At 42.9% G+C, this 21,536-nt stretch overlaps 1 protein-coding gene across 1 annotated transcript; it reads left to right on the forward strand.

Annotated features, from left to right (window-relative positions):
• Positions 1-4,606: 4,606 nt before the first annotated feature.
• LOC145397616 (uncharacterized) lies at positions 4,607-5,961 on the forward strand. The gene is made up of 2 exons (XM_080270657.1): positions 4,607-4,669; positions 5,560-5,961. Exons 1-2 carry the CDS (start codon positions 4,607-4,609, stop codon positions 5,959-5,961), a joined length of 465 nt encoding a protein of 154 aa, XP_080126783.1.
• The last annotated feature ends 15,575 nt before the right edge of the window (positions 5,962-21,536 follow it).

Raw genomic sequence — 21,536 nt, forward strand, 5'->3', positions numbered from 1 at the left:
TTTTGACTCTGGAGAAGAAGAGGGAGATATTGGAGAAAGTGGATGCGGGATGGTCTTCGTCACACATCCTTCGTGAGTTCAACCTGGCCCAATCTACTTTGTTTGATATTAAGAGATCCCAAGACAAACTCATGCAGTACACGGCTGACTTCTCGTCGAAAAGCAAATGCAATGTGGAGAGGAAGATGATGTTTACTCCCAAGTATGCTGAAGTTGACCGCTCCACGTTGATTTGGAATCAACAGCAACGTGCTGCTGGTGTGATGGTGCGTGGCACGGAGCTGAAGGCTGCTGCTGAGAAGTTCGCAAGGCTTCACGACGCCCTAGACTTCAAGGCATCCAAAGGTTGGCTCTTCGTGTTCAAGTTACGACATGGCCTTACCAACCGTAAGTCTCATGGCGAAGCTTTGGATGCTAACGAGGATGGAGCACAGGAATTTCGGCACAAGGTGAAGGGCTTGATCGACAGGGAGGGCCTCACTCTCGGTCAAGTCTACAATGCTGATGAAACTGGTTTATTCTATCGCTCTTTGCCTACGAACACTCTAGCCAAGGAGACGGAGAAGCGTGTACCTGGCCGCAAGCTCTCGAAGCAAAGGATATCTGCTATTGTGTTGTGCTAATGCTAATGGCATGCACCGGCTTAAGCTTGTTATTGTTGGCCGTGCAAAGCAGCCTCAGTGTCTTCGTGGGGTGATGGATGTCCTTCCTGTCGTTTGGTACCATTCCTTGAAGGCATGGTTCACAGGCCACATCTTCAAAGACTGGTTCCACCGCCATTTCGTCAAGGAGGTCATACATTACCAGACGGAGAAACTGGGAATCCCACGCGACCAGGTAAAGGCCCTCCTTCTCCTCGACAATGCACCTGCCCACCCGTGCTACAAGGACTTGGTGGCTGAGAATGGCCGCATTAGGTGCATGTTTCTGCCACCTAATACTACTGCTCTCATCCAACCAATGGACCAAGGAGTGATTGTGGCAATGAAGCGGCTATACTGACAGAAGTTCCTGGACGAGGTGATGGTTGTTCTCGAGGACGAGGACGAGCGCAGGGAGGGACGGGACACGCGAGGCCAGCAGACTTTGGAAAACCTTCACCGCTACAACATCAAGTCTGCCATTTACAACTGGGCCAGTGCATAGAAGGAAGTCCCTGTCAAGACTCTAGAAAATGGTTGGTCTCGTCTGTTTCTCGGAACGGATGTGGAGCACGATTTCCTAGGTTTCGACGTGGATGACTTCCATGCACGTCTACGTGCGCATGGGGACGATGTTGATGTGGACAAAGTGCGTGAGTGGTTGGATGACGACGAGGGCGATCCTGGGTATCAGACCCTGTCTGATATCGAGATCGCATCTTCAGTTGCAGGTGTCAGTACCCAGCTTGAAGATTCCGACGAGGACGGCAACGATGATGCGGACTCCTCTCAGCATGACACTACTCCAGCCATCCCCATGCTGAGCGCACTCCGGGAACACCTAGAGTTCGTTCTGGACTACCTGGAACACCCAGACTGCGACAGGGATATGGGGCCCTTGGGACTTGTTGAGGAAGTGCGTGCTTTCAGGCAGGGCATCATTAATTGTCAGAATCGTCGTTCCTTGCGTCAATCAACGATTGACAGCTTTTTCAGGCCCGTGACCCCCGCTGTGCCCAGCCCTGGCTCCACTCCGTTGCCTCCCCAAGACAGGCCCTCATGCTCCGAGCCACAGCCCAGCACATCAGACACGGTGACGTGAGTTTGCGCCTATCTTCAGAGTCGTCTGCAGTGGGTACGCCATCACCACGACCAGGCGAAGCACCCCTAGGTCACCTGCATGTGCTACTCTCAGACTCTGACAGTGATTAGACACCAAGAACTTCTCCACTAGACCACACGGGAATTTACAGTGTTGTGCAGTGAAAAAAACAATGCATAGTGTTAAAGAATTTGAGTTCTGAGTGAAATGACAAAGATTTAATGGACAGTAAATTTAACATAACTTAACTTGAGTGTGTTTTGTTTAGAAAATGGTTTCAAGAGTGGAAAGACTTAAAGTGCAGAGTGCAACACTTATTTCATTAAGGTACAACTGAGCGCAAGTAAGACAAGAGTGCCAGTGTTAAGAGAATGGAATTCTGAGTGCAAATGATGAAGTTCTGTGCAAGACTTCATGAACAGTGTGCTGCAAGTGCTTCAGGAAATCCTTCTTACTGTCTGAGTCTGAGAGGAGGCAGTTATTCATCGAGATGGCCAGGGACTTGCTGTAAGTACCCAGAATGTTTCATATTGTACTGGACTGTATTTTCCATACTGTACTTACCTCTAACATCTCATTTCACTCTTTTATGTCCCTTACTGGTGTGAATAGGGTATTAGGTGCTATGCATGTACAGTAGGGAGGTATTTCTCTGAGTTAGGGTCCATAAGTACCAGTCCAGGAGCCAGGGACTTGTTCTAAGTACCCAGAATGTTTAATATTGTATAAACTCACCTCTAAACCCTAATGTTATGGTTCTTTTGCATTTATTTCAGTCTTTTATGTCCCTTATTGGTGTGATTTGGGTCTTAAATAGGTGCTATGCATGTCCAGAGGGCGTTGTATAGTGTTTTTCTGAGTTAGGGTTCATAAGTACAAGTCCAGGAGGCTGGTGCCCACTATCCGGACAGGACCACTTTCCGGACATGCCTTTGGCTCTATTACGTCGGATAGTGGAGGGATTACTGTATATATACTAGAGCACACGCCAGCTCCAGACGTAGAATTATTATTTCTCGGGGACTTTAATTTTCCTCATGTGAACTGGGAGTCACTGGAGGTGGAGGGTGGAATGGTAGAAGAAAAACATCAAGCAAGGAAACTGACAGACCTCAAGGAGACAAAATTTCTGACACAATTTGTAACTAAACCAACAAGAGGGTCCAACATCCAAGACCTGATTTTTAACACCAATCACGGAATAATACACAAATACAAATTTTTTGAAACCACCATGCCTGATCACAAATTTTGCAAAACCACAGTCACAATCAGGCCTAATGCACTAATAAAGAAGTCAGTATAGCATGGAGGCAAAACCCTATCAGGAATGGGGAAACTAAATTTCTACCATAGGAAATAAACTGGTCTGCTATAATAAAATAAGCTGAGAATCGATTGGGTGGCAGTCTTGGCAGATGATAATGTTGAGAGAATGTTCTCTACTTTTACTAGCTACAATATCCAGTATGCAAAGGTATATGTGAAGCCCACGTACCTTACCACCAAAAAGTACCTCAAAAATGAAAAGACAAATATCAAGAGACCGACACATTCTTATGAGAAAGAGGAGCCTCTGCAAAGCCAAACTGGCAAGAAATCCTCCACATCACAAAGCTACCAAACTGTAAGAGGCCCTCCTGGAAATGGAAACTAGGCTACCAAAGTCCCATGAGGTTCAGAGAATAAGAGAAGATCTAAAAGCATTCCAGAACTTAAAAGATAATTCAACCTTCTTTACATATGGTACCGGTACACATACAAGAAGACTAAAAACATGTCAGTGGTGGGCTCACTAGAAGACAATGAAGGAAACCTAGCAGGTGACCCAGTAAGAATGGCATGTATCCTAAAGACACAATGTGAAAACGTCTTTAGTGTACCTAACCCTAACAAAATTGTGGATGACCCAGCAGCCTTCTTCAAAGCACAGACATCCACGCCTACTCCAAAGCTGAGTGCCATGGACCCAGGAACAGATGAAACAATCAAAGTCATTGATAACATAGTCATGGACTCAGCTGCAGGCCCAATAGCTTTGGCACACAGATTTCCTGAAAACCTGCAAAAATGAGCAGGCAATACCACTGAAAGTACTAGCCACCAAGTCCCAGGCTACTGATGTAGTTCCCTCATCCCTGATGGAGGGAATAGTGAATCCTATCCACAAAGTAATCCAATCCCTGCTCTAGAGACCTGTATACATATTCTTAGGAAGTAGATTTGACTGGTGATTTGAGTAAGGGATACGACCGACTTCAAAACAGTGTTAGGTGGAATTGCTAGAATCTTAGCATAAGTGAGAAAATGGCACTTTTCAGAATGGCCGCCACTGGGGCCTTTCAAGACTTTATTATAAAGGCTGACAATTTCTAACAGAAATGTTGTACCTGGAAGACTTTAATGGGGTTTTCAGGTACAGCTGACACGATGGTGCTTATAGGAAATAAATATGACATTGCATAGTACCCAAAATCCAAGATGGCCACCATTCGGACTCTCCCCAAACAAGAAATTCATGTATCTTTTGAAAGAAACATTGTGACAAGATTATTTTTATGTTAATTATGAGGTTTTCAGGCTCTGCCGAAATGGAAGTACCTTTCCTGATTCGATATCACCACACTTAATATCTGAAATTCAAGATCACACTCTTCTAATATCCATAGTTAACAAGAAAACTGTCTAATTTTCGATATACGAGTGACTGGAATAAAGCAGTCCTCTCTGGATATTATTATTTCTGTTTTTTTGTAAATGGCTGCTTGGCAGCATGATGTTAAGACCTTGAAAGTCCTTATATTTGTTCCATAATTATACTAGTTACTCTATTCTATACCATTTACAAGTCAATTTGGAGAAAATGGACATCAATTTACAGCAACAGTATCTGAACTTGGAACAACTAACCTTCAATTTGGAACAAGTGACAATCAATTTGGACAAAGTTAACATCGGTTTGGACTAAAAGAATGATCTTAATTTGGAAAAAGCGAATCTCAATTTGGAAACCCAGTGTGCCAAATTCAGTTTCCAGGTGTCCCATGTATACGTACCAAAAATCACTTGCGAAAATTGAAAATTGTGCAAATTAGGGACCTTGCAATTGATTTGTGTTTATGTACGTCAACGGGATTGGCAGTGACAAAACGTGTGGACGTTGATTCACGTCGACGGGATGCCGCGGGTTAAACACCATCCTGTACAACGCACCATGATGCACATCGTGTCAAACAAAGGAGGACACAAGTTTCCCGCAGATGTGTGTCATATTTTGGTATGTTTTTTTACCCGATTCGTGTCATGGTGTGCCTTACAGGATGTTAAACAATCTAACAACTCAAACCACCTGCGCCTGAGAGGGTTTATTTCCTGTAAGCACCATCATGTCGACTGTAGGCTACCTGAAAATCTCATAAAAGTCTTCCAGGTACAACATTTCTAGTAGAAACTGTAAGCCTTTGTAGTCCTTAACGACCCCTGTGATGACCATTTTGAAAACTGTCATTTTCTCACTTATGCTATGATTCTAGCAATTCCACCTAACACTGTTTTGAAGCTGGTGGTATCCCTTACTCACAGACGTATACAGGTCTCTAGAGCAGGGACAGGACTAAAAAGGGACAACAAAGGACTGGCCAAAAACTATCAGCTTGTGATACTGACCTCCCCCGTTATTAAAACAATCGAACGTGTTGTCAGAAAAAGACTGTATGAGCACATGAAGAAGAGTGATGCATTTAATGAGGGCTAACATGGCTTCAGAAAGGGCTGATCCTGCCTGTCAGAGCTACCGGTACAGTACTTCCCCATCAGGAAGCCATACTGGAAGATAATAGCAAGGGTAAAAATGTTGATGTGATCTACTTGGACTTTGCCGAGGCATTTGACAAAGTTGACCATGGCCTTGTTCTCCATAAACTGAGGACCCTTGGCAAGTGGATGCACAGTTTTTTGACAAACAGGAAACAGAAATTATCAGTCCAGGGGCACATCTCAGACCCTCAGGGGTCGATGCTAGGACCTCTTTTGTTTCTGATCATGATTGGAGATATAGATGAAGAAATCCAGCACTCTCTGGCCACATCATCTGCTGACGACACAAGGGTGACGAGGAAAATTGAAACGGAGGATGACGAGGCTCTGCTAAAAGAAAACCTAAATCGTTTACTCAACTGGGCTGATACGAACACAAAAATGAATGGCGTGAAATTCTAATTGATGAGATATGGCCCACTGTAGAACACCAAACAGGGCACTAGCTACCAGGTCCAGCGGCAAAACATCACACCAAAAGAACATGTGCGTGACCTGAGAGTTAACATGAGTGCAGATCGGACTTTCTCCCATCATATACACTGCATCAGCAATACAGGCACAAACTAACTGGATGGATCCTCAAGACCTTTCAAACAATGGAGAGGGCTTGTATGTTGACCCTCTGGAAGGCCTTGGTCCTCCCTAAACTAGAATACTGCTGCCAACTCTGGACTCTGTGCAAGACAAGGGATATCATTAAACTGGAATCCTTACACAGGACATTCACAAGCAGAATCTGGGGTCTCGAACATATGAATTATACTGTATATTGGGAGCAGCTGAAGGGGTTGAAACTATACTCTCTACAAAGAAGATGCAAGTGCTACCTAGTGATCTATGTGCGGAAGACCTTTGAAGGTCTTATGCTTGATGTGGGACAGAAAGAAAATATGCACCTAAGAAAAGGACAACTGTGCTCCACCAAGAGGACAGAGGCTACAACCCAGAGAACAGTAACACTCATACAACTGCTTCACAAGAAATGGACCTCATCTATTCAATGTTGTGCCAAAGGCAATCAGCGAGTTGATGGGGGTCATGACTGACTCATTCAAGCGTCTCCTGGACAGATGGCTGGCAACATTACCTGACAAGCCCCCAACACCAGGATACCCCAGCTTTACAAACCTATGGAATACCAGAGAAGCAGAGATGCCTGGTCACAAGGGAGGTCCACCTTAAATGTGCCCATGGAGGGCAAACATAGTATATCTAATTACCTGCAGCCTAATATATAATAAAAATTCTGCAATTCTATGTTTATAAAGAAGTTCTGGAATTAAAGTTGGCAATATATAACAACACAAAATTTCAAGAAACTAACACTATATCGGCTGATGATTTTGGTTCTTTTCTATGTAGCCTACTAATAATATGTTTTCCTTAACCTGATCGATATTACTTACCTCAAATATTTCTGCAGAGGTATGGCGTGTGGCAAAACAGTGTGGAGATAAGTAATATGGTGGAGAAAGGTGACTGGTGGCCATCTCGGGATGTCACTAACCACCATATTACCACGCTAAACAGTTTCCTTCTCAATTAATTGTGATTCCAGGTAAATGACTCCATCTTTATTTATAGGTCAGTATATCCATTCATTTTAATTTTGTTGTTCCTTGATAGCTCCTGATATTTCTTTCACTCAGCCACCACTGCCATCTCTGTTCTATCACAATCATCAGTTTCCCCCCATCACATACTCATACTTATCTAGTTATTCCCTCATGGACTGTGTACGTGTAGCAAAATTTCTAGCACAATAAGGGCAACACATATTATCTCAGTTTCTTCTTATCACCACAATTTTCTTTCCAACACACTTCCACAATCACGTCAGTACTCCTTCCTCAGTCTCATGTTGATCTACCGGTAACCATTCCATGACACACGAATATTTTTCCTGATTATTTGAAGACACTGGCATACTATGTTTTAAACTGTTACCATTATGAGAATTATCTAAATTCAGGTTTCACGACAGTTAAATGGACTGACAATTCACCAATGTTTATGTTTTCACAGCTGACGCACGCTGCGGCCATTTAAATTCCTTGATGTCGCCACACTGTCTTCCCAATACATGCCCTTCACTCTGCTGTACCACTGCCCCCACATCACCACCACTACTATAAGCATCATCTTAGCAACAGCTGCGGGACAGGTGAGGGAAAGAAAATCGTTTACGTCGTAAATTACTCGGCTAACAATCGGTATACCCACGACCACAAAGAAAACAAAGACTGAGATGGTACGCCTGCCCCCCCCCCTCCCCGCCACATCGCGAGGATCGCTGCCAAACGTACGATCTAGAATGACAATTAAAAATTAAGATAATTCATAGCTCTTAAGTCAAAATTCTCACTTTTATTCGTAACTTTCTATCACCTGATGCTTTACTTTCATTGCTGGTATATGATGTTAATATAATAAAGTTTGTGATATTTCGCATCGGTATGAAGTTTTCCAGGCCGAAATCACGTGAGAACGTGTTTCCTTTAAATTAGAACCAGGTGATACCAAAAGTTTTCTTTTGATTTTGGCATTTGCTTCTCTGCAGAGTAATTATTATCCCTGCTAAGCGGCGGTTTTGTACTGAAATCACCATGGGTAAAGTAGCTCTCATGAATAACTATTTCTTAGAGCGATGTATATATATATATATATATATATATATTTATATATATATATATATATATATATATATATATAGAATTTATAGTGTATATATATATATATATATTTTTTTTGTAAGCATAGTTTTCAATAATTTGGTATATACTGTATGTCAGCTTCATTACAAAATTTCTGATTTCAGATGAATAAATAGCCTTTTCATTCAATATACTGAAACCAATATACGGAACACCGTTGTGATCTGCAAAACTTATGAAAAACTTAAGATTGACCAGTACGTATCTTGCAAAATCACAGAGGAAATTCTTTGCAAGACTGAATCATTTAGTGCACAGTGATTAAGTCTGAACAAATGCCGGAAGCATAATACTACTACTACTACTACTAATAATAATAAGCAATAATAATATTATCATTATAATCATGTTTAAGCAAATGTCAGGAGCTTTATAATAATAATAATAATAATTATAATAATAATAATAATAATAATAGTAATAATAATATCATCATCATCCAGACCTCCTTTCCCATCCCAAGGTGGAGTGAAATTCATAGAGCTAGGGGAAAAAATATACGCGGTACACCCAAAAAAGTAAGGATCCACTAACGGCACGTATCATTCTGAAACACGGACGAAGCATTGTGATATATGGGGCATCCTGTGATTATAAATGATAATATTATCTTTGATAATTATTACAAATCGAAAACACAAAAAAATAATTACATACTGGGTAGTATATGTCTGGGGCACCAGATTTACAGATTCATGTGTGACTGCACAACTCGCTCATTTTCACAACCATCGTACCCTAAGGGGCCGATACTTTTTTGTGAGGGTGTACCAACCAAAGTTGAATGAGCCACACTCCCATTCACTCACTATTCAAGTCCCCGGAATCCTGACTCCACCTGATAAGTCAAATGCAGGTGCAAGGACAAGATGGTGAAGTGTGGTGAAGAAAGTAGAAGGACAAGAGGGTGGAGTGTGGTGATGCAGGTGGAAGGGCATGGTGGTAATGTATGATGAAGAAGTGGTGATGCAGGTGGAAGGGTAAGGTGGTAAAGTGGACGGAGATGATGGACAGAAATACATGCAGGTATTTTTGTCACTGCCATCAATAAATTACAAGGCGAGGGGTCACACAATAGATACATATTGATAAATAGATGAAAAGGTAAACGGAGAGATATTTAGATAGATACCAAGATATACAGACAGGAATCAATTTACAGAAAGACTTTTATAGACAGACATACTAAAGATATATAAGTAAAAAGATAAGGTGTGTAGGGTGAGGTCTGGTGGGGGGGAGGGTTTGAGACAAGGAAGGGCCGGGTCGTAAACACGTCTCACTGAGTAGCTTTACCTGTTAACACCTGCCCATCCATCTCATCTCACCCTCATCCCTACCTACTCCCCTTCCCCCCATTCCCTATTCGCCTTACTTTCCCTTTCCTACGTTCTCCTCGCTCCTCTCCATCCCATTTTCTCTCCACACTTCCCCATCCACCTCATCTCACCCTCATCCCTACTCCTCCTCCTCCAACACTCCCTATTCGCCATACCTTCCCTTTCCTACTTTCTCTTCATTCCTCTCCATCCCATTTTCTCCCACACCTCACCATCCATCTCATCTCTCCCTCCTCCCTACCTACTTTCCTCCCCTCCCTTTTCGCCTTACTTTCCCTTTCCTACTTTCTCCTCTCTCCCCTCCATCCCATTTTCCCTCCGCCATACCCATCCAATACATTTTAAAGCAGACTGAAGGAGGGACAAGCGAAACTGAACACTGGAGAAGGTATGGATACACTGAGGAATAGAAAAAATATGGAGGTGATTACTGAATGAGTGGACGGACTAGAATACTATTTGGACTTAATATTTTTTTAGAGTGGGTGAAGTTTAGACCCAATGTTATGACACACCTTCATACAATTTCCTTCATTTTGAAGTCTTTGGAGGCTGAATGAATGAATGAATGAAGTATATGGGCTGGATTAATACCAGATCTGTAAAGGGGTGGTATAATTTATCTTAGTTTTCATTCAATACTGACGATTTCAACTGCCAAAGGTTAAGGTCAACGGTTTCAAACATCAAGTGATTATACTGCTACTTAATCGTTTTTCAGGCTGAGGCAGGTTCCAGGCTCTGTGTCCTTATACATTATTCAGGTTCCAGGCCCTGTGTACCATGAACGTATCAGAGCTAGTCCCTGTTCCTGTCTTTGATCCTGGCCAGGCACCGTGAATGGTGGATGAAAAATACACGAGGTAGAGTGTATTGTTCATCCACCACTCACCAACCTATCACAATGCAACACTGCCGATAATTATAACCGTGTGATGGAGCTATCTCCCGAATGGAGGATGGTGGGCTGCAGGACAAGGGAACCGTAAGCATGCAGTTCACTGAGTACACGTCCAGATGAACTCAAGGCTTCAACTACTGCTGCTAATACTTCCACTACTACTACTGCTGCTGCTTGTACGAAGGGTTAATGGAGGGTGGACAGGGGGTGAGGAAGTAGCAGACAAATATAGGGATGGTAATGAGTGGGTATGAAGGCAGTACCAGAGAAAGCAACGCAGGAAAATGAAATTGAAGAAGGGAAAGGGGGAGATGAGCAGTGACAGTATACAACGATTAAAAAAAAAAATACTGATAAAGCATAATACAAATACATAAATGAACAAAATTTGCATTATGTAGGGACACTAAACTGTGGTATATGCACATCGTCGCTCTTGTCCATTACTCTACATGAAAGGACAGAACTGATATGTATTTAGTAAACAAAATGACAAAATATAAATTTCTTAAGGAAACAGTAAAATCAAAGGAGAGAGAGAGAGAGAGAGAGAGAGAGAGAGTTACACACAACTTTTGGACACCAACTCTGCAAACTCTCCGTAAAGCGGAGGATAAGTGAAGTGACTAATGCATGGATGTGCCAGCGTCAGTCAGGGTGTAAGTGGAAACTTTACTCAGTTGCATAATTCATGACGGCTCAGGTGTCACGCCAGGGGAAGGAGGGTAGAGGCGGGGGGTTGGAAAAGAGAAGGAAGAGTTGGCAGCGTACCAAGGAAATACACTCTAAGGCGATAATCAGTATCCCGCCTCGGTATCCCCAGCAGGCAAAACTATGTACCAATAAACAATCCATTAACTCCCTGCTGAAACAAGCCTCAGAATAAGGTCAGAGTGAGGGTAAGTTCACGTTCAAATTACGGAAGTCAATGGAATATCACCCACCCATGACTGTCTGCTAAGGGGATACGATTATTGCTTTCTTCTGTAGTGTATATACTCGTATAAAAAGAGGCAATAGATAACAAACAGACCTCCTCGCACACCATCCCATCCTGCATAACATCAAACAGGAAAAGAATGAAAACATGAATTTGTGGAAGGCGAAAAATCTACCTGAAGTTTATAATTACTGCAGGAAAAAAAAATCGTAGATTACAGTGATTTATATGACATCTTTCACCTGCACAGCCGGCTCGTCGATTTGAGAAGTACACATGAGAGAGAGAGAGAGAGAGAGAGAGAGAGAGAGAGAGAGAGAGATGACTTAGAAGGCAGAGAGAAACAGGAACGAAGCCATGATAAAAAGCATTCAAGTATTTCCTCATCCTATTTTCCCATTTTCTTATTATAAATTTAGATTACTCTCCCTATCACTTTCCAGATTTTTTCACTTTCTCCTTCCTGTTCTTCCTTATCATGTCAGTTTCAGCTTCCTCTTCCTGTCTTTTTTATTTCCTTCCTACTTTACCATCTCTTACAGACGAAAATTTGAGACGAATTAGGAAGAATGTAGAATGAGGAATAAGGAGCGAAATTCAGACTGACAAAATATTTACTCTTTCCTTCATTCACGCAACCTTCCTCCTCCTTCTTCCCCTTTCCTCTCTCTCCTCCTCTCTCCTCCCTCTTCATCCTCCTCTTCTTCTTCCTCTTTTCCCTTTCCTTTACCGTGCCCTCCATCACAAGCAGCCGCCTAAAAAAAAGGGGGGGGGGGCTGGTGTGTGTGATGTGTAATTTAAAGTGATCACAGATGTTGGAGGAGGAGGCTGACAGGGAAGAAGATGAAGGAGGAAGGTGATGCCAGGAAGGAGGAGGAGGAGGAGGAGGAGGAAGGAGAAGGAGGACGGTGAAGAAATGAAGGAAATAGAGAAATAGTCTCACAGAAGATGACATCTTTCTTGATTATTAATTCTCTTCCAATTATTCTCGGATTTTGCTCTCTCTCTCTCTCTCTCTCTCTCTCTCTCTCTCTCTCTCTCTCTCTTCCAATTTCCCCTCCCTTCAACCGACTTCCCCTCTCATTTTTCTCTCCTTTGTCTTCAGTTCCTATTCATTTCCTGCCCGCTCTTCCTTCCCCTCGCTAATACTTTAAGAATTTTTTTTTTAACATGATATTCCTTTCACATCTATCTTCTCCTTATCCACAAATCACCTCTAGTCCTCTCTCTCTCTCTCTCTCTCTCTCTCTCTCTCTCCCCCGTTTCGGCGCCTGTGTTGATCAATATTATACCAATTGCAGTGTCAACCTCCTGCAACGATGATGGAGTGCCTCATCCACACTTGGAATTTCTCTCTCTCTCTCTCTCTCTCTCTCTATGCATAGTAATGCAGCAAAGTTTTAGTGGCCAACAACTGGAACGCTGACTTGAGTTTTGGGAATCCATGAAATTAGATTCTGTGTTTGTGTTTCTTTTCGTATTCGTTCTCTTCCCTTCCATTTACCTATTCTTTTCACCCTCTGCCTCTTCCCTTCCATTTACCTATTCTTTTCACCCTCTGCCTCTTCCCTTCCATTTACCTATTCTTTTCACCCTCTGCCTCTTCCCTTCCATTTACCTATTCTTTTCACCCTCTGCCTCTTCCCTTCCATTTACCTATTCTTTTCACCCTCTGCCTTTTCCCCTCCATTTACCTATTCGTTCTACCCTCTGCCTCTTCCCATCCATTTGCCTATTCTTTTCACCCACTGCCTCTTCCCTCCTCTCCTTTTCTCTTCCCCTCCCCCGCTTCACTGACGGAGGCTTCACACCGAGAAATTGAATCACAATATTTTCCTTCCATGATATTTCCAATGTTAAAAGTTGAAGTTTGACCAGCTCTATTCCTTTCGCTTTTATGTATTTTATCTCAAAACATCTCTGAATGCTATATCGATGTTAAATCAGTGTAATATTCACTTAATTAGGAATATATGATGATTCTGTAACAAAGGTTCTAAAAACAAAATTTTCTCAGAGCGAGCTTCTGTTCTGACCATTGCAGCAAGTGGTAAAGCCTTGTGTTCCAACATTCCTTAATAACACCATTCTTAACCTTAATACAAATCGTCTTTCATCATACTAAATCTCCCTAAGTGAAGAGACGGCGTTCAGAGGGTTGGCCAGGCCGCTTGACTGAACTCTGGCAATAAGGCAATGGCATAAGGTGACGTGAAGGTTTGAGGTAGTGAGCAGTGACCACATCTCTAAAGGTGGGTCCTGTTTAGCCCAAAACGTTAGAGAAATTAGGAATCCATGCTCTGGCTTGTATCTCTCTCCTCCACCCAACATTTCCACTTGTAATGGATTACCTACATCAATGTGTGCTCAATAAAAACAGTGCTCTGAGGATGGTCTACTGGGTGGTCACATGGCACCGCAGCAGAGGGTTTGTTCAGAGGCAAGAAGCTAAGCAAATTACCACTTACCATTGCCCATCACGCCACTGGCACCTTCTGTCCCACTACCTGTTACTTCTATTCCCATTTTCGTTTGTATCCTCATTATCACTCCCATATCTTTCATTAATTAACTTTCTCTTCTACCTTATCTTCTCTGCCCCCACTTTTTTTTTTTTTTTTTTTGGGGGGGGATTTCCTTTACCGTTACACTGACCAGGAGAGTGTGAGTGAGGTGAAAGGGTCGGGGATGGGAAGGAGATCGAGGATGAAATGGAGGGATGAATTGGAGATGTATGTGAGAGGGGATGAAGCGAAGTGGAGAATGGGCAGTCTGGTGGCGGAAGAGAGATTGACATGGAGGCGATTAGTTTGTGGCCACCCCTTCCAGGATTAAGGGGTTTGGGTATAGACAGACAGACAGACAGACAGACAGACAGATAGACAGACAGATAGATAGTTGGACAGACAGACAGATGAACGGATGGATAGATAAACTGATAGTCACTGGTTCCTATTCCCTCTGTAATCTGCCTCTATCCCCACTTGCACTCTGTTTCTGCCACTCATCACCCCTCCCCTCCCTCCCCCCTCTTCCCCATGGAATGAGTGAGGTGATTAAGTCTTGTAATCCCCGAATGTCAGAGCTGCAACGACGAAATTAATCCTTTTAAATCCCTTCCTATTGCCCTGAATCCTCAACCACTTCCTCTCCTTCTACTGCACTTTATTTCCTAACTTTTTTGTATGTGTCTTTCAATCCGCGAACCAATTCTTTAATGCTCTCTCTCTCTCTCTCTCTCTCTCTCTCTCTCTCTCTCTCTCTAACCTCTAGGATAATTTCTAATCTCTTCAGTTCCTTTTTTGACTAGAGTAGGAAGAAGCCTGATATTTAAGAGTAACCCTGCTTATTATAATCATTTTTTTTTTTTCATACCTACCACAAATTTATCTAGATGTGGAGATGTGGATGGGATTGAAAATATTAGGAGACATACTCTGAGATACCTGGCCATGTGGAGAGGATGGGGAGCAAGAGACTGACAACAAGAGTGTATATAAGTGGAATGGAGAGGGAGTGAGAGTGGGAGATAGAGAATGAGATGAAGGGGGAGGGAGAGTGGGAGACCGAGAATGAGATGGAGGGGAGGGAAAGGGGGAGAACGAGAATGAGATGCAGGGATGGGGTGAAGAGATATAAGAAAGAAGGGTGTGTGAGCTGGAGGAAGGGCGGCCTGATGGAGAAGGACAGAGTGCCATGGAGGCGACTCGTGTGTGGCCACCCTTTACGGCAATAAGGCGTCTGACTGTACATACAACAGATGGATAGATAGATGGATAGATAAACAGACAGACATACAGACAGGCAGACAGATTGACAGGTAGACAGATAGACAGGTAGATAGACACACAGATAGACAGACAGACAGATGGATAGATAGACAGACAGAGATAGATAGACAGATAGATCGGCTGTGGTGAATGGGCTAGAATTTCCCAATATAAACATTCTTCAGCAGGATCTAGTGTCAAAGCCTAATAACTTACTTCCTTATAATTTTCCCTCATTATCTTATACTATCTCCTGAAGCAAGTTTTATTTACATCATTATTTTTTCGTTTTTCTGCTTCTCTGTTTTTCCGTATTTATGTTTCTCTATCTCCCTTTCCTTCTCCTCCCAGTTGTCTATTTTCCTCCACTTCCCCTTCCCCTCCCCAGGACCCTGTTTCTCTTTTGCTGGCTTTTTCTTTTTTCCTCCCACATGCTCCTCTCTTTTATCCCCTCCTCCCCTCCCACATTTTTACCTCTGTCAACTACCATCTTACTCACGGATATATTTCTCTTTTACCGGCTATTATTTCCTTCCTCCTACATTTTCCTCTCTTATTTCCTCCTCTCTCTCTCCTCCCTCTTTTTTCCCCTCCACCCCTCCCACATTTTTACCTCTGTCAACTACCATCTTACTCACGAATATAGTTCTCTTTTTCAGGCTGTTGTTTCTTTCCTCCGACATTTTCCTCTCTTACTTAATCCTCTCTCTCTCTCTCTCTCTCTCTCTCTCTCTCTCTCTCTCTCTCTCTCTCTCTCCTGTCTTTTTCTTCCTCTTCTCTCCCCCACATTTTTACCTCTGTCAACTACCATTTTACTTGCGGAAATATTTCTCTTTTACCGGCTATTATTTCTTTCCTCCAACATTTCCCTCTCTTAATTCCTCTCTCTCTCTCTCTCTCTCTCTCTCTCTCTCTCTCTCTCTCTCTCTCTCTCTCTCTCTCTCTCTCTCTTCTCTCCCCCACATTTTTACCTCTGTCAACTACCATCTTACTCACGGATATATTTCTCTTTTACCGGCTATTATTTCTTTCCTCCAACATTTTCCTCTCTTAATTCCTCCTCTCTCTCTCTCTCTCTCTCTCTCTCTCACCCTCTCTTTGTTTTCTCCTCTCTCTCTCTCTCTCTCTCTCTCTCTCTCTCTCTCTCTCTCTCTTTTCGCTCTTCTCTCTCCCACATTTTTACCTCTGTCAACTATAATATCCTTCACAGCTCTCCTTTTCTCTCTCACTACTTTAATCCTCTCAGCCCTTCCTCTTTCCTTCACTCTTAACCAACGTTTTTCTCGCCTCGATTTTTCCTCTCTCTCTCTCTCTCTCTCTCTCTCAACACAACTGTAGGAAGGCTGGCAAGATGGATAAAATTTCCTTGATGGTTTTGCTGTGAGGATAAAATTGTTGGGGTGTCTTGGGTGAGAGAGAGAGAGAATGATATGGGGGGCAGAAATCTGGCACTGAGATCTCTAGAAAAAAATAGTGAATTATTTAGGTAAGGAATCATTAGAGTTGTGTGGTGGTGATGTGGATGTTGTGGAAGTTTGCGGTGATTGTGGTGGTTGTGGTGTGGTTGTAATTAGACTTTTGTGCTTTAATTTTCTTTGGTTTGAGACACAACTACCTATTTATTAGTGAAAACAGTTAATGATGACGATGATGAAGATTATGATGAAGATGATTATGATGAAGATGATGATGGTGATGATGATGATGATGATGATGATGATGATGATGATGATGGTGGTGGTGGTGGTGATGAAAACCTGCAATCACTGTCTTTGCAAGTGATAGGATTTTGTGTTAAGTGCTCTATCCCTACACTGCCTACACTCAAGGCCTCACAAACCTGCCATTTGCTTTGGAAATTCTGCTGAATATTCACCCATTATCTCATCACCCATAATCAAAACTGCAATCCACTTCAACACACCTTATCCAAGATCCATCCACACACTCTCATGCTGTTAAGGTGAAGCAATAATATCAGCGGATTTTTTTTTTTTTCAAGAACCTCTCTCTCTCTCTCTCTCTCTCTCTCTCTCTCTCTCTCTCTCTCTCTAATGACCCCTGTATTTAGCCCCACACCCACCACATTTTACTGCTCTTGCATTTCTTGTGATTCAAGACTTGTCCAAAGGCGATGAACGTGGGTAGACATTAGAGAAAGAGAGAGAGAGAGAGAGAGAGAGAGAGAGAGAGAGAGAGAGAGAGAGAGAGAGAGACAGACAGACAGACAGACAGACAGACAGACAGAGATTAAAATTAGGAAGGAAGGGAAAGGGAGGGACGAAGGAGGAGTAGTGAGACAGAAAAGAAGAGGGTACTGCAGAATGTACGGGAACGAGGAAGTAAAGAGGAGAGGCGGGGTGTTGAGGGAGGGAGGGAGAGAGGAAGAAAAGAAGGGAGGAGAAGGAGGGAGTCTTTTCCACTCCCTCCTTTCTCTTCCTGTCTTTTCCGCTCCCTCCTTTCTCTCCCTCCCTCCCTGCCATTCCCTTCTTCCTCCCTCCTCCTTGTTTCCTCCGCGTATAGAGCTTCTCCCAGGTGTGTGCATCACCCCGTGCCTGCCTCGCCCTCCTCTACCTCCTCCTCCTACTTATTACCTCCTCCTCATCCACCTTCCCCTTTTCATTACCTTTCCAACTCTCCAACATCCTCTTCATTTTCTTCCTTCTAAGTTTATGCCTCCTTTCCCTCCTTACGGCGCGACGAACAAGTGAAATCTGGAAATTGTATAACTTTAAATCCTTACTTGACATGTCTGTAATCAGCGCTGACAGTATTTTGACATTACTAGCACATAAGTCCGTCTCAAGCCACGCTCCTTAGTGGTCATCTGTTTCCCCACTCACATGTTTTCCTCCACAGACCTATAGCCTATTCATTCTACTGATCCATTTTCCTCCATGTGCCTGTTTTCCCATGGACCCAATTTTCCTCATAGACCCACTTCGCTTCTTGGACCTATTACCTCCATGGACCTCTCTTTACCCACTGGACCCATGTTTCCATTTGGGTTACTTTCGCACGTGGACCTATTTTCCCACAAGGCCTTAATCTAACCACATACCTTCTTACCTCATAGACCTATTCACCAGAGGACTATGTTCCCCATCCACCCATCCATCCATCCACCCACTTGGAATGTCACGAGTTTTCAGGAGGTAGAATCATACCTGCCTAAAATCACAATCCCCGTACCATCCATCACCTCTGGAATGACTCTTTACCCCGGTATGTTTGTTCCCTAAGACTGAAAATAGGGTATCGGACGTACACAACGGTTGCGTGTGGGATTCGGAGGGAAAGTTTGGGAGTTATCCTTGTCAGTCACGCTTTTATGTGTCTGAAATCATCCCCTTCCCACAATATAGTACCCAAGCCTGTTTAGCTAAGCTCCCACATTTGTTCCTTTTACCAAAATTCACCTCCTCACTCTTTGATCCTTTCCCTGTTCCCTCTTAACACTCCATTTAGTGGTGACAAACTCCACAACATAATAGTGCTTTGTTTGTCAGTCAGGCTCTAAGACCAGGTAAAGCAGAGGGCTGGGTGTACTGTTCCATGAAGCGAGAATGATGGATATAAAACGCGGCCGTGTTGTGCTGTGTTGTGGCGGGCATTATTACCACCATACACAAATACACTAAATTATTTCCATAGATAGTTTTCCTTCATCGTGTTTCTTTTCCATTTTAAAACTTACATAGACTACTTTGTGAAGTATTTGGCAGCTGTACAGTATTTGGTTGCTGTATAGAAAAAAAAACACAAGTAACAACAAGCATGTCATACACAACGTAAGCACCATAAATTTAGTAAAATACAGTATCTAGTAAAGTGTGGGTTGGGTTGGAATGAGTGTGTGGGGTGGTGTGAGAGAGATGTGGAGTGGGGTGAGAGGGGTGTGGGGTGGGATGGCAGGGGGTGTGGGGTGTTTAAGTAAGCCGCTTTCGGGGATATTGTGTATGTCTTCACCACCGCCTCTCAGTTCTCCTCATTTGCATCTGTTGGTGTCCGCTTGTACTTGAAATTCTCGTGTTGTTATATTTCTTGGCATAATTCTCTCTCTCTCTCTCTCTCTCTCTCTCTCTCTCTCTCTCAACATCCTCTTCCCATCATCCTTGCCACTTTCCTCTTCTCTTGTTTCACTGTCCTCACGTTGTCTTATGCCAACCTCCTCCTCGCCCCCACCACCTCTCCACCTCCACTATACTTCTCCCTCCTCACTGACACCTGAAAATATTTATGGCACAAGTGGAATTGAGTTCTGGGGGAAAGGACTTCTATCGAGATATCTCGGGGAAAGTAGGTTTACAGCGCAGGAAAATATGCTAAGCCCGGAAGTGGACGCTGAACAGAACTGACCTGGGTTGACATATCACAAAGGCAGAGGTTTAGACTTCCAGGATAAAGCTTGTTCAGAGAGTCTGGTGTGGCCTGGAAATGTGTGTGTGGTTGAGGAGAGTGTAATGGCAGTAAGTGTGTGTGTGTGTGTGTGTGTGTGTGTGTGTGTGTGTGTGTGTGTGTGTGTGTGTGTGTGTGTGTGTGTGTGTGTGTGTGTGTGTGTGTGTGTGTGTGTGTGTGTGTGTGTGTGTGTGTGTGTGTGTGTGTGTTCTTCACCAACCATCCCCATATTTCCTTCCTAAAAACAGTGTGTTGTATTAAACCATTATTCTTGTCGAAATGAAAAATCAGATAAGCCGTGAAAAATGTGGCGTAAGTTTGCTGATGCAGGGGAAGGAAGGGCTAGAGTGCCTGGGGAGGGGGAGGATGTGGCAAGAAGGGGAAAGTAGGGTATTGGCACAGGCACGGCATGAGGGGCAAGTGCAAAAGACAAAAAAGGGAAACAGTTCAAGATGGCAGAAAGAATGAAAGGAAAGGAGGGCAAAAATGACAATCTCACACACACACACACACACACACACACACACACACACACACACACCAGTGATGCCAGCTACGAAAACCAGAAGGTTTTTAAGACGTGCTTCAGATTTCTTTCAGCATTAATCAAAGTTTTCAGGGCACTGTAATAATGAACATTCGTAGTATTATTTCACTAATTTTTCATCACTGCACTCGCTACCAAATTAGAAGGTACTGACAAATCAAAATATGTATAACGAAAAACGAGTGTTTCTGCAAAGGATGATAAATAAAAATAAAAAAGTGAGCTCCTTCTGCTCTGTTGCCACGCCTTTTGTATCCTTAGCATGGATAAATAATGAATACTTGATTAATTAAATTTAATGTAACCTGGCGATAGATCTATAATAATTGAATCTAACCTGGCGATAGACATATAATGATATATATGCAAAAATTAGTTTAGAAAAAGCTTGAATTTCATCATCTTTCTCTTCACTTCCACAATTTGTTATTGTACTTCCCTGTTGCTCATTAGCGAAATACTGTATTACAGTCTCTCTCTCTCTCTCTCTCTCTCTCTCTCTCTCTCTCTCTCTCTCTCTCTCTTTCACGTTTTGATATTTTTTTAAGCATTCATCCATGAGGTTAAATTTTCAAGATCTTACACAATCTTTTAAACACTGTCATCGCTACCCCTTACCACTTTGGTCTTTACAGACGAACTCTTTGGTACTTGGTATAATAAATCATCCCTTTCCGTATTATTACAGTATATTTTCTTAAGACTTCAATTAACGCCATTACCATAATCCCTTTTATCTTCCCCTCGCATTCCCCTTCTTCACACTTCCCGTCATCTCATCCACTCTATTTATCTTCCTCATCTCCTGATCCCTCCTACTGCCTCTCATCCTCTTTAATAATCTTTCTCTTTCACCTTCTTCTTCTCCTGTCTTATTTACCCCCTGCCTGTTTATTGCCTTTCATCCTCCCTTCTCAGTGTCTTCAGCTTTCGTTACCCCAGTCATCTGCACTTGCTGTTCCTTTATTACCGGATAACGACTGATATAAAGATACATAGACTACAAAACGTGGAACAAAAATTAACAGTACTCATGGAAAGAGGTATGGCGTCTCTGAGCATATTATATACGACTTTTTCTTTTCCTTTTTACATGCCAATCTTCTTCCTGTTGTTTATCTTTGTTCTTCCTCTCTTCTATTACCCTTCCGTCTCCTCAGTTCCTCAATATCCACCTGTAAAAGCTATTCTGGACATCTCTTTCCTTTCTTTCTTCCATGCTGATCCCCATGTTTTTTTTTTTTCCCTGCTCCTCCAGTACCCTTTCATCTGTTTCCATTACGGTGTATTTATAAAGGAAATTCTCAACACAGTTTTGGAGGGTCAGGGTGCTGAAATCGTAAGCAACCGACATGTCCCGGGTT

This window comes from Coenobita brevimanus, chromosome 42 (genome assembly GCF_032717465.1).
Source record: "Coenobita brevimanus isolate Jiangsu-jjx chromosome 42, ASM3271746v2, whole genome shotgun sequence".
NCBI lineage: Eukaryota > Metazoa > Arthropoda > Malacostraca > Decapoda > Coenobitidae > Coenobita > Coenobita brevimanus.